Below are 15,330 nucleotides of genomic sequence, written 5' to 3' on the forward strand. Positions count from 1 at the left end.
TTTAATCACTATTTTATTTTACTATCCTGTAGTACTTTTAAAACATAGGTTATAGTAAAATACATTTAAAATCAATACATAGTGATTTTCATATTTTAAATTGTGTGACCTTTTTTAATTATTACAAAGGCAGTTCATGTCCATTAGACGAAAATAGGAAATACAGATAGCAAGAGGGAGAAAATATAAAATGTGAATAATCCCACCAATCACAAATAAACATTTTTTTAAATATATTTTATTGATTTTATTACAGAGAGGAAGGGAGAGGGATAGAGAGCTAGAAACATTGATGAGAGAGAAACATCGATCAGCTGCCTCTTGCACACTCCCCACTGGGGATGTGCCCGCAACCAAGGTACATGCCCTTGACCGGAATTGAACCCGGGACCCTTCAGTCCGCAGGCCGACGCTCTATCCACTGAGCCAAACCAGCCAGGGCAACATTTTTATAATGTTGTTTATCTGTCCATACTTTTCTTATACAAAGGGTAATAATTATATAACTGTTTAATAGCTTAATCTATCATTAAAATCACATGCACATTTTTATATTCTCAAACATTCTTAAAATGTACATAATCTACATTCCACCATTTCTTCTGAGAACTTACTTTATTATAGTAAGAAAGTAAGTTCTCTCTGATTTTATCAACAGTCTAACGTACCAAATATAAATTTATTTTATATATATGATACATAAACATACTGCAGCTAATAGCCAGCCCTTACATATACCCATGCACATTTTGAACAGTTTTCTTTATTAAAAAATATTTTAAATTTAAAATCATATAAGTAATATATTATCTCAGCATATTATCCATTTGGAAATGTATAAGACTTATCCGGTAAAATAAATTATTTGATAATGGAATAGGTCATAAACCATGCTGTTGAATTTTTAGTTACAACTTTCTTTATAAAGCAGAATCAAAAACAGAAATATTCTGGCCCTGGCCGGTGTGGGGCTAAGTTGGTTGGAGCATCATCCCATACACCAAAAGGTTATAAGTTTGATTTCTGGTCAGAGCACATACCTAGGTTGAGGGTTCAATTCTCAGTCGAGGCACATGTGTGAGGCAACCAGTGTCTTCTCTCTCTCTCTCTCTCTCTCTCTCTCTCTCTCTCTCTCTCTCTCTCTCTCTCTGAAATCAATTAAAAAATAAACATGTTTTTAAAAAAGAAACATTCTGAATTTCTCCTTAGGGCCAACTCTTTCAATGAATTTAGAAAATTTAGCTCAATTTAAAAATAATAAAATATGCCGAAACCGGTTTGGCTCAGTGGATAGAGCGTCGGCCTGCGGACTGAAGGGTCCCAGGTTCGATTCCGGTCAAGGGCATGTACCTGGGTTGCGGGCACATCCCCAGTGGGGGATGTGCAGGAGGTGGCTGATCGATGTTTCTCTCTCATCGATGTTTCTGACTCTCTATCTCTCTCCCTTCCTCTCTGTAAAAAATCAATAAAATATATTTAAAAAAATAATAAAATATAATATAGACAGTAATATAAACAATAAATTTTTAAATTACTTATTTAAATAACAAATCACTGGGGTGCAGGTTTACCAACCTGACAAACTTAACTTCAGGTCTCTTCTTCACACCTTATGCCCCTAATAGAGCCCCCTCTGAAAACAAAACACTTAGATGTTTTCATGCTCCATATGGCAGTAATCATTCTCTTTATAAAGGACATTTTGTTTATCTATTCATTCCACTATAGTACCATTAGGACAGGCAGAATCTTTGTATCTCTGAATAATCAGTGCTCACTCTGGTGCTTGAGGCAGCTATATATTTTTGTTGGGTAAATTAATCAATTCATTCATCTGTTAATCAATGACATGATGATTTAACAGGAGTTACTATAAATATTTAGGAAACAGTAGGAAGAGCAAAACTAAGATGTATCAAAAGCCAGTTATGTGCCGAGCCCTCTGTTAAATCTTTACAGACATGTTTTCCTGTATATTTCCTTCTCTAATGATCTTACATTATCTCACATTTTTTATAAATTATTATTAACTAATAAAAACATACAACAACCTACATATAACCATATTCTATTATGTGTGACATAATGAAAGTTTTTATCCAATTTATATATGTCTATAATGTATATATTGCATATATACACACAGAGAGAACTTATAAAATACAATCTCTAAAAAAAGAAACAGTGCTATGCAACTCTAAAACCTCATTTATATTTCACATACATTATAGACACAGCTCAGAAACTCAGATGTGATGCTTATGAATATGTATGAAGTATAATTAGCTCGGAAAATGCTGCTTCATCACCTCTTCTGAAATTGTTGATGTGCTTCAGTGCCTTACTAAGCATTGTTGGAAAAGGAGCTCTCCAAATTCCAATGAGTTGAAACTGTTCTGTTCATCCATAACTTGTTAGTGTTCTCCATTCTGTGATCATACGAAGGGCTTGTCTTTTAAACCTGGATTGATGGCTGTATGCCATTAGCTCTTTAATATTTTGAAGTGCTTCTCAAAACATTGAAACCTGTCTTATTCCTCCACATCTCTTGAACCCAAACATCTTACTTCCACTGCGCTTGCCTGAGGTTACAACTCCTTTTTCTGTCCTATGCCAGTGTTTTTCAACCTTTTTTATCTCATGTCACACATAAACTACTGGCACTCCAAACACTATATTTTTTGCCAACCTGACAAAAAAAATAAGTATGATTAATTCACACCAGATGCCTATTGTTGTGTCCACTATTGTCATTTTTTTTATTTGACGATCTAAATTGGTCAGTGACCCTGACTAAATATTCAGGTGTTGCATGATTTAAAAATTCTTGCAGGACACCAGGGTCCCATGGCACACTGGTTGAAAATCGCTGGCCTATACTGTTAAAATAGCCAACTGATCTATCCTTTCCTCCCACACAGCTGTGCAATTCATCATCCTGGACTAACTCTGATGGCACACACCTACTCAGAAACTTTCACTGGCTCAACATTGCTTATTGTCCAGTTTCCTTAGTCTGACATTTAAACTGTTCTGAAATTGACTCTAATCTACCTAACAGCCTAAGCTCTACTACCCCTGCCCTTTATAAACTCCACAATCCTTTGCAACTGAAATACTTGTCTCCCATCCACACATCAAAATTCCCTGCCTCCCTGTCTTTCCTGACCTTGTTGCTACTGTCCCGATTGAATAAGGATTCCGGAAGGAAACACTGGCTTCCTAAAAAGCAAGAAAGACAAGATGCCTGGAAGCAAAGGCAGGCGATATTCATAAATGCAAGAAGATAGGAACTTAGCAGCAGGAACATCTGTCAGCAGATGGACTTCAGTCAGAGCTCAGCCATGTTGTTGGATGAGGGGACGAAGGTCCAGTGGAAGATCAATAAGCTGATAATCATCCTGTCAGACTAATCAGAAAAATTCAGGAAAATCAGCAATATCTAGTATCAGGAATAAGAGGTGTGAAATCACTACAGCTTCTGCAGACAGTAAAGGTTAATGAGAATATTATAAACAATTTGATGCCAAGAATTCAACAATTGAATGAAATGGACAAATTCTTTGGAAAGCACAAACTCACTCAGAAATAAATAACTCAAATAGCCATGTATTCCTTAGAGAATTTAATTTCTACTTAAAAACCTTTACACACACACACACACACACACACACACACACACACACACTCAGGTCCAAATTACTTCACTATTAAATTCCAATAAACATTTAAGAAAGAAATAATAATTTCTTCAGAGAATTGAAGAGGAAGAAAATGTCTCACCTCATTCTGTGAGGCCAGTTACTCTGATACAAACCAGACAAAAATATTACAAAAAAAGGAAAATTATAGACCAATATTCCATATGGACATAGATATAAAAATTCTTGACAATGTTAAATCAATCCAACCACTTATTAGCTACAAACTAAGGGATTTTTTTTTCCAAAGTACTTTCTGATAAAGGATTTGTATCAGGTCATGCATAAAGATCTTTCAAAATTCAATAAGAACAAATAATCCAATAAAAAATTAGATAAAAGATTTAGACAATTCACCAAAAAAAGATGGTAAATAAGCACATGAAAATATGCTCCACATTATTAGTTACAAGGAAAATGCAAATTAAAACCAAAATGGTGTACAGACACAACATAACATTTACCATCTTAACCATTTTTAAGTGTACAATACAGTAGTGTTAAATATATGCACATTTTTGTGCAACAGATTTCTATACTTTCATCTTGCAAAACTGAAATTCTGTACCCATTGAACAACTCTCCATTTTCCTTTCCTACCAGCAAAAGAGATCACACACACACACACACACACACACACACACACACAATGTGGATAAATCAGATGCACACACAACATGGATAAATGTCAAAATAATTACACTGCACGAAAAAAGCCAGAGTACATACTGGATGATGCCATTTATGTAAAATACTATAAATTGCTAACTAATAGTGATAGAAAACAGATCAGTGTTTGTGTGGAGATTAAGGAAAGACAAGAAGTGGTAGAAGGGAGAAATTAAAAAGAATTGATGGAACTCTAGCTGGTGTGTCTCAATAGTTATGGCATCGGCCCATATACCAAAAGGGAATTGGGTTCGATTCCCAGTCACGGGCACATACCCGGCTTGCAGGTTCCATCCCCAGCCCTGGTTGGGGCAGGTGCAAGAAGCAATCTCTCTCTCTCTCTCTCTCTCTCTCTCTCTCTCTCTCTCTCTCTCTCTCTTTCTCTTTCTCTCTTCCTCTCCCTCTCCCTCTCCCTCTCCCACTCTTTCTCTCCCCCCACCCTCACTCTCTCCCACACACTCTAAAAAAAATCAGTGGAAAAATATATTTGGGTGAGTATTAACAACAAAAAAAGAATTGATAGAAATGTTCTTTACCTTGATTGTGGTGATGGTTTCATGTTATGTCAAAATTTATCAAATTGTAAATATGTAAAGGTTATTTATGCATCAATAAATTTGTTAAAAAATATAAAAAGAGAGAAAGAAAGAAATTAGTCATCATAGTCCTTCAACAATTTCCACAGTTCATAATTTAGCCTCTTTCTAGATTGTCTGGCCCTTCTCCCTCTCTTCTTTCTCACCTCACTGTGTTAATTTTCTAATGCACAGCAAATCAACTCTCCCTCCTTTCCCCCTATGCCTCAGTTTGCACAACTGAGATTAGCTTTAAAATTTTGGATGTTAAATGCTTCCTAAATTATGTTTCTGTAGAAAGGCATTCATACCTCTAGTCTGTAAGGAAATCTTTCTTTGGTTTGATCTGTATTATGAATGACCCACATGACCTTGATGACTCAGGATCATCATGTCAACATGAGTTATTTTACTATGATAGTATTGGCATCTATGGAAACCTACTCCATCCGTAATCAAATTGACTCCAAATCCTGAGCTTCAAAAACTCTTCTCGCCGAACCGGTTTGGCTCAGTGGATAGAGCGTCAGCCTGCAGGCTCAAGGGTCCCAGGTTCGATTCCGGTCAAGGGCATGTACCTTGGTTGCGGGCACATCCCCAGTGGGGGACATGCAGGAGGCAGCTAATCGATGTTTCTCTCTCATCGATGTTTCTAACTCTCTATCCCTCTCCCTTCTTCTCTGTAAAAAATCAATAAAATATATTTAAAAACAAAAAACAAAAAAAACTCTTCTCTCTACTTAGTTTTCTCTCTCCTTGGTGTCAGACTGATAATCAGCTGTCACTCCTGCTGTTTTCAAGCTCCAATAGGAGAATCTTTATCCTACTTTTTTTCTAACCTGTTTTGATTCAGAAAATTTGTAAATAAGGAAGTAAGAATGGCATGTAAATTTGAAACAAATATAGAACCTGAATGGGTAATTGAGGCTTATTTTTTTAAATAAGGTACACTGGATTTGTGCCATTTACATTGACACTCTTACTTTTTTTTTCAAGATAAATGACATTTACGTGATATTATTGTATCTAATTCCCAAGGTATATACACACAATGTCACTTTTTATTTATGTGTATATTTCCCATGTGTTCATTTGTAGATATCATAGCATTATATAATCAAGCTGTTCTGTAAACAGTTGATTATTTAGATGAAAGCTTTTGTATAACACCTTAAAATAAATTTTATTACAACAGTATAAAGTTGTGTAATCTTTCCTAGTTTAATGCTCAAATAATATGATTGATAAAGAAAAGTTATTAAGTCATTGCAATTGTCTTTGAAGATTGCTATGTGTGGGATAGCCTGCATTCAGATTTATAACCTCAGCAGTAAGTGTTTAGCTCTTCCTGCACCCTGCAATACTTTTCCAATTTAAAATTTAACAAGATCTTATTTTATTTATCTCTCACTATAAGGTATTATGTAATGATTGCTGAGGAGCAAACACTATTAAAATGGATAACTAGACATTCAAGTTAAACAATTCTTTTCCCATACCATTCTATTATCTTTGTGTCACCTCTTTAATCCAAGCCTTAATAAATACCCTTTGCCAGGAGATGATGTGGTTCAGAGACTGTCATTTGGAAGACTTTGTTTTGTCATAGTGCTTTGAGATGCGTTTAGAAAAGGAGCAGTATTCTTCCTCATTTCAACACCTAAGGGACAGGAAATGCCCCCCCCCCCCACTCCAAATGTGCTCAGGGATAACATCAGTGGATGTGTATCAGTGGTTCTCAACCTTCTGGCCCTTTAAGTACAGTTCCTCATGTTGTGACCCAACCATAAAATTATTTCCGTTTCTACTTCATAACTGTAATGTTGCTACTGTTATGAGTCGTAATGTAAATATTTGATATGCAGGATGGTCTTAGGCGACCCCTGTGAAAGGGTCGTTCAACCGCCAAAGGGGTCGCGACCCACAGGTTGAGAACCGCTGGTTAGATGTTAATTTGCTTGCCTATTCTTCAGCCCTTGATGATACTGAGCAGATATGTCCTTGCAACATTGCAGTCTCATGCTTTCAGCTGCTTCACCTCTTCACTTCCATAACATTATAGTATCCTGGTTTCTCTTTGTCCTCTCCGGAGCCTCGCTAGCCCCACTTTCTATACTTGTCCCTTAAGTTTTGGGAACCCACAGGGTTCTCTTCTAGGCCTTCCCTTCACCCACTGGTCTACTGACTTTAAACACCAATATGTGCTGTTAATTTATTGTTCTAAATCTGTAGCCCAGAATGCTTTCCTAAAAGTAAACCCTGTAAAACAACAACCTGCTCGATACCTCTACTCCGCAATTCCCTGGCTCTTATTGTGACACTTCTTTTTCTGTCTCTAGGCCACAGGTCCTCAGGGTTCATTAAAGGACGGTGCCAAAGGCTCTCTTCAGAAAAGCTTTGGGATTCTTAATGAAGCCAAGAAATTAGCAAATGATGTAAAGGGTGAGTGACCCCTTTTTATTCTTATTTTCAGGTCAATTATAGTTGCAATTGGTAAAACATTTTATCACGTGATTGGAAAAGTGCAATTGTTTCAGCATGATTTTTATGGTTATTTTTATGACCTGGATTTAATGTAAGTAATCTTTCTTGCCAGTTTTACAATATTTTGTCTTTACTCTCATTTTGCAATGGGTAATATTTCATCATTTTAAACCTAATTTTTATAGTATTCTTTCACCAAATCTAAAGTTTAGTAACTTTTAAATGAATGTATGATAAAATGTTAACCACACAAAACTCCACTTTCTTCTGCCTTCAGAGGGATAATCTCAAAGGAAGAATCAGGCAGATATAGCACAAATGTCCTTGTGAAACTTCCAAGTTTGTTAGTGGGTCATATTTCTGAAAAGCTTGTACACCTTTTAAATACATTTTTATGTATTTATTTCTAATTCAAGGATCAAAATGCCTAAAATATCTACACTGATGTAGTATTTGTTTTCCATTTAAAATATGGTAGTCAATTTAGCTGATCTCTAATTAAGCTCTGATATTTATTATTTCCTTCAAATATCTCTTGTTTCTCAGTTGAATTGCCTTCTCTTTCTCTCTTCAGTCTCACTTTGCTATTTCCTGGTTTGTATCCAGATTCCCACCCTTCCTGAAATGTCCATGCTCCTTCTAAAACATGCTACCATTTCAAGCCTCCTTGTTTCACAGCATTAACCCTTCTCTCTGGCATGCCCCATCCTCCTCTTTCTTTTCATCTAACTCTACCAGACACCCTATCTGAATTACATGCCTCTTATCAGTGCCTGCCTTTCTCATAGACTTTTCAAACCACTGTAACCGTGGGCTTCAGTTTCATCTTTCTGAGGACAAACACAATATTTGTTTTTCAACTTTGTATGTCTAGGGTACAATATCACAGCTACTGCTCAAATCAGAAAATAAGCATATTTTTAAATAATGCTTTACCAACCTTAGAAAGAGAAAATGCTTAATAATCATTTACATTTGTCATGCTTTCAACTAATAGTCCATCGTCTCCAATAGAAGCTGCTATGGAATGGCACATTTTATCTACTATATAGATGGTACTTTGATAGTAAAGTGCTTTGGACTGTGTATCACGGGTGAAATAAGATTCCATATATACGTAATTCTGGTCAGGAGATTGCCCTTATAACTATAAAGATTCAAGACCTGTTTCCTATTGGACAAACTAAGTTGATCTCATTAATTTGGGGTCACTATTTGCTATCCAATACCCTTGCTGGAGTTGGAACTAGGGTGAGGTGAGCAAGGTGAGTGATGTGAGTACAGGGTCAGATCCTGTTTTTATTTCAAATTTTAATGTTTTGTTCATTATTGATATTTTTATTAATTTTGATTTTTTAAAATATTGTATTAAAATAGTTATATCTTGATTACATAATTTTTTGGTGCCCCTTTACATTTCATACCTGAGGTTAACGCCTCAGTCACCTCAACCTCCTCCCAGCCCTGTCCTTGCCTCTATTTCCCCACAAACTGGTATTATAAAGATTAAAAAAGAAATTCAATTTTAGGGTTTTTTTTTTCCATGAGAAAAAGAAATCTAAGAGTAGGTGTTGTAGAACAGGTTAGGAGAAATGTTCATTAGTTTAAATGTCTATTTTTATACTTCAGGTAGTACATTATTTAAAGTAATGAAACCCACAAACTACTCAAGTAATAATTCCACCAGAAATCCAAGCCAGGGCTCTGACGAAGATGGGAATGTTTTCTTGCTACATTATGACATTCCACTGATTTGTGGCCAATTACACAAGTTATAAAATGGCTGTTAATCAGGGAAATGCCATATATTACCACCAGGAACTGCTGAAATAGGCCCTACAGAGCAAAACTCTTGACAGCCGCTATTAAAATAGAGATTTAGTCATTTCTCTCTCTATGGTGCCTGGAGTTAGAAGGAATAAAAATTGTGAGGGCAGTATATCCTCCATATTTCTAATGTGTTACTTGGTTCAATTCAGTAAAATCCGGTGAGTTTGTGAGCTTTAGTCATGAATGACTTAGTGCTGCTCTCTGCCATTTTTATGCTGCCCTTGCCTTGAGGGAGTCTGGACTTGCCAGGAGCAATTTGTTTGGCTCTTTAACTTTTGAATATACATTTGTTAAAAGCAAGTTTGCCCTTGTGCACATTTCAGATTTGAAGCCAGGCTACATTGCACTGATTGAATGTCTACGGAGACAGAAATAGTTTTGTTGATGGATATGAGGCTTGGTTCGAATTGATGATTAAAAGAGTTCAAAGATAAATTAATACCACTAGGTGAATTAATAATACTTTTTAGATTGACAAGAGATTTTTGTTAATAAAGTTGCCAGTTGATATTCTCATGCAATGTGCACAGGGGAAGAAATGCAGTTGAGGATGGTATAATACAAGTCTGAGAGTACTACGATTTACAATTATATACCTCATCTCATGTGAAGTAACTTTTCAATTTTATTTACTTCTCAGTTTATCCCTAATTTTTGTCTTTGCCAAAATTAAGTTAAATTATTTAGTTACTTAGGAGCAGATAACATGTCTCTGAAATGGAAGATACTCACATGAAATAAAACTATCAATCCCCAAGCCCAGGAATATTGAATCAGTGGATTGCATGGCATGTGGTGCTGTCCAACATAGAACAGTGCCAAAATTATTCCAAACATTAATTTCTATCCAGCTAATCAGTATTTCCTACTGTACTGTATCCTCCAAACACTTGGTCATTTAGTCAGACAATTACATCATAAAGGTTCTACTGTCATGAACATACACAATACAGTAGGCCTGGCCCATGTTGCTCAGCGGTTGAGCACCAACCCAAGAACCAAGAGGTCACTGGTTTGATTCTTGGTCAGGGCACATGTCTGGGTTGCAGGCTCAGTCCCCAGTAGGGGATGTTTCTCTCTCATTGATGTTTCTATCTCTCTATCCTCTCCCTTTCTCCCTCTAAGAATCAATAAAAAACATATTTTTAAAAAATGAATATAATACACTTACAATTACTAACCTGTTAAGTTTCTATGTTATTATTTTAGTTTAAAAAGAGAGTAAACAGGAATACAGGAATGCAGTGATGTTAAACCAAAATATGATACAGGGGTTAAATTTTGTCCAAAGCATTCTCTTACTATTAAAGGTACCCTCCTTTTGAATCCACATACTACCATTTGCCAGAATCATCCTTTCCATAGGCAGGCATGTGAAAGACAAACAAGAACTGCCCCATTGATTAAAAAACAAAACAAAATAATTTTGAACCATATGGTTGAAATCAAGCCGGGATCCTCGAGCCTACCACAGTCTGGGTACAAAGCAATCTTCTCCTGTAGAAATTGCTGATTCCTGATACAGAGAGGTAGTTCCTCCTTTGGAGGGTGAATAGAGAAAATCAAGGAAATAAAAACACGTTGGACTCTTTTTAGTAGTGAAAATGAAAAGTAGCAAAGTAATGGGAAACAGGGGAGCTTTGGGAACCAAAGGGTACTGGTCTTGCTTAAAGGTGCTCAAATTCAATTTCTTTAAGAGTGCCTTGCTGGCCAAAACCAAGCAGGCCTGCAGGCCCACAGTCAGGCTGCAGAGCTTGGAACTACATGTAGCTTCGATGTCTGGTCGTTCAGGTTTCTCGTTCCACTGCTGAAGAGAGGACTCCCCTCTCTCCTGATAGCTTCAGTCTTTGAAGATCCTGCTACCAGACAAGCGCGCCTTCCCTCCTCTCCTCAGGCTTCCTATTAGGACCCTCCAGTATGGGGAAGGGCTTATTCAGCTGCAGCCAAACAGCTATTGAGGCCTAGCAGGCTCTGTGCCCATGGGGAACAGGATGTCATTTGGCACTTTTGGGTCAGGGCAGGGTTTCTCCGTAACATGCCTCTGTAGAAACACAGGTCCCATGAAGTGACCACAGAGGTCCCCATGGATGGAAAAAAGAGGCAGTCAGAGATAGGACACGTCCCAAACTCCTGACAGTAACTGGGGAAAGGGAAGCACGGGAATAACATCATGAAAGAGCGCTAGACGTACAAAATCATGGAAAGACTGGGTGTAGCAACCTCATGAAACCTATTGGCAGGAGTCCAGGCACAGGGATGCCAGCTTTGCTGCTTGCACAGCTGCTCTTGCTTCGGCACAGGCCTCAGGAGCCTGTGCTGGGCCTTAGGTTGACGTAGAGAGCAGGCTCTTTAGAGATGTCAATATTAAGATGACAAAGGACTATAGAAGTAGATGAAAAATTATAGTAAAGTGATGTGAGGGAAATTGTACCTCTTTATGTTCTTAAAATATCCAAAGATAAAAAGATAATGTGATGGAACATAATAAAATTAATAAGTTATAAAGAGCAATCCTATTTATTATATAATTAATAAAATTGGCTGCCTCCGGTACATAAAAAAATCATGTAAGTCAAAGCAACATTAACAATTGGAATAAATTGCATGTATTTTAGTGGAGCCAATACAGATTCATCTGGCTCCAAAGTTTATGCTTTTAACCACTGCTGAACAATACGACGGACTTCTGCCATAGTCCAGAAGGTGACACATTAACCTTCATGGCCCTAACAAATGTTTGATAAATGGATGAATAAGTGGGTGAATACTTGAGAGTAGAAGGAATCTCTCATTACCAGGAAGGTCAAAATCAAGGTTTCCACATGACCTCATATAGATTTGTCCCTTGCCTATTCCAGACATTTTGCATCAGAACTACAGATAGTATCACTGCAGAGTTTAACCTATTTTCTAATTCAGAAAGAGCCTCTAGATCTAGAACAAAAGATGAAGCACATTTGTAGGAAACAGAAGTTATGTGGATTAATTAAATTTTGTTTTACAATGAATTCCTACAGACATGGTATCTCTTCAATTTTTGATAAAGGAGCAAATAAGAAGTGATAATGAGTGGTAGTTCATAATAAGACAAATGTCATGGGAATGAAAAAAAATTCATTGCAAAATGTTATCTAGATGGCAATTTGACAAGTGATTATATTTAACCAGAAGCTTTCAAAATTAATAGCAGGTCTATAAATTTCACCCTTGTAAATGAAGGATTCTTTCAGAATATTTATTTATGCCCTGTTCTTATTAAGAAAATAAAATAAAATTTGCATTTGAAGAATTTAGCTAGATGATTGTAATAGTCAAATAAAATATTTTCATTAAATCTGAAAATGTCATTCTTGTATTTAGTTGGAAATGAGGGCTATATGCATATGTTTAGAGAATTTAAAAGGGAAATAAACAAAATTAATTCTGGACCATGTGGTTTAAATGAAGAAGACAGTGGATTGTAAATAACATTATTGAGAACTGGCAAACACACCAGAGCAATTATCAAATCAATGTGAATTATCAAACCAATGTAAATTATTTTGTTTCTGTTTACTAACTGCCTGTGATAAATCCAATACTTTCTCAAACATCCTACAATTATTTCTCATATCAGTCAACTGAAGGAAGGTGTATTTTCATTTTATACAGGTAAAAAAGTAAGGGAGAGAAGGCAGTAGAATTCACATCTTCCAAGTCTGCAACCTATAATGATTTCATGGCACACACTGCCTTTTCTAAAGGATAGAATTTTGGAAAAGAAGACATTATTAATGACCAAAAAAACTACTTGTAACAGCTTTATTTTGAGATATATATGGCATAGTTCAATGTCACTAGTTCTAATTTAACGAAACTCTAATTCAGATTTAGCACAGTGTCAGAAACATGGAAAACATGAGTGAATACATGTCATAAATGGAAGCAACTTACAACTCTATCTAGTGAATTGCATTCTAAACATGTTTATCTAGTGCCATGTCAGAGATTCTGCAACAAAGGGAAACGACATTGTCAGGCATGTCCACTGTCTACCCTTGCTGCCCTGTTTTTCCCCCTCAAGCATTTTCTTCTATTCATCATACTCTTCAGTGCCAGTTGCTGTGTCCACTTCTAAGGCTCTCCAGCAGCCTGATGACTTCAGTGCCTCTGTGGAAAGTCCCCTATTGGTTCCTTTACCTCTTCTTTCCCCGAAGTCACCTTCCTTATTTTTCCTCATCTCCGGGAATCACCTTCCTATTTTACTTTATCTCCCTAAGTCACCCCCCTTATTTTAACCTGATGCTCCGGTTAAACAGATCTTATAATATTTCGCAAGTGTTCTCACTTTCCATGTGAGCATCTCACTTTCTGACCATAACATAAACTCATCCTCTTATACTTTACTCGTTTACTTGGTGTTCGAACAGCATTTAGTCCTGACCTGTCTTCCACTTCCGATGTTCTTTATAAAATAAAAAATATATATTGTTTCAGAGAGGAAGGGAGAGGGAGAGATAGAAGCATCAATGATGAGAGAGAATCATTGATCGGCTGCCTCCTGACACCCCACATTGGGGATTGAGCCCGCCATACAGATATGTGCCCTGACCAGGAATCGAACCATGACCTCCGGGTTCATAGGTAGATGCTCAACCACTAAGCCATGCCAGCCAGGATCACATTTTGACTTTTTAGTACAGAAAGCAAAGGATCAAAATTACTGCTTTGGTACCTGAAAGATAGCAGTAACAATGTTCTTCTGATCAGTCTTTCTTCTGGATAATTGGCATGATGGCTCAGCCAGTATTGGCTATCAGTATGCATAAAATGGTATAAACCAAGTAATGCCCTTTAAATTAATGTTTTTTCACTCTACACAAATATCTTTCCTGTCAGAATATTTTGAATGCTTCATTATTTTTTTTAAAAATCCAATCCAATCAAGAAGCAAAGAAATGAAATTTGTATCATTCCATTTCCTTAATTGACAAAGACTTTTCAAGTAAATATCGAAAGAGCAGCCCTTTAACTATTCTCAAGAAATTCATATTGATATCCCACTTATTAGACTGGCTTAATTTCTGAAAGCATACTTGCAATAACCTATCCAAAGATTTTATTTTAGTACGATGAAAATAACAGGTGTTTAAAAAGATGAATTGTGATTAACATATGAGAAAATCAAATTCCTTGCATAGTATATTTTTAAGAACTACCATTAAAAATAATATCATAGTGACTTAAATAGACATATTGATATTTTTAGAGCCATGCTTTGCTGGAATATTTTATGCTTTGTTTTTCAGTGAGGTCAGGTCTTTGGCTGAGAGCTGAAAAGCTGATGCATTACACAATATCATGTGCCTATATTACTGTAGGATAACAGTAGTTTAATCTGTCTGCCTGCAAACTCTTATATGAAATGAAGTGGATCATTAATTAAGGTGTTCAGTACTCTTTCACACCCAGAACACTGATGGTTAAGAGTCCTCTATCTTCCTTTCCCTTTCCTGTTCTTTCCAGATGAAAGCCAATAAATGAAGATTGTTCTCCAGGTGCCAGAGGCCTGCTCAGCCCCCCTAAGAACTCAAGAAAATTCAGCCAGCACATTCAAGTATAAAATGAAAGATTTTAGTACACCGCCATTCACACCACCATTAACTAACTCCCTACTTGTTCAGTTCCTAGTTCCTGACTGTTATAAGTCAAGGCTCTCTGATATATTCTTCCCCACCCACCCACCACCGACCCACCCTGCCTTGCTTCTTTTCATAGAAAGGTCTTAAGATTCTTTCTTTCTTTCATATCAGCACCTACTCATCTGATTCTTTCTAAAGACTGCAATATACCATTGCATGGATATGCCATATTGGTATAAAAAGTCCCCTAATATTGAGCTTATTTGCTATTATAAATAAAAACCTTAGGAATATCCTGGGAGATATACATTGATATACTTTCACAAGTATATTTGTAGGGTAAATGTCTGGCAGTAGAATCTCTGAGCCAAATACATGTCTATTTAAAATTCTCATAAACTTTTAAATTGCTCTTCCAAAAATGGCATCAATTTGCACTTCTACCAACAC

The 15,330-nt window shown here is 36.4% G+C and overlaps 1 protein-coding gene across 2 annotated transcripts in view; it reads left to right on the forward strand.

Annotated features, from left to right (window-relative positions):
* The window catches only part of LAMA2 (laminin subunit alpha 2), a 484,581-nt gene that overhangs the window by 395,916 nt on the left and 73,335 nt on the right, over positions 1-15,330 (forward strand). For both annotated transcript variants that reach the window (XM_059700294.1, XM_059700292.1), the window contains exon 42: positions 7,285-7,387. In XM_059700294.1, coding sequence (XP_059556277.1) covers positions 7,285-7,387 — 103 coding nt within the window. The remainder of the gene's footprint in view (positions 1-7,284; positions 7,388-15,330) is intronic.

This window comes from Myotis daubentonii, chromosome 6 (genome assembly GCF_963259705.1).
Source record: "Myotis daubentonii chromosome 6, mMyoDau2.1, whole genome shotgun sequence".
NCBI lineage: Eukaryota > Metazoa > Chordata > Mammalia > Chiroptera > Vespertilionidae > Myotis > Myotis daubentonii.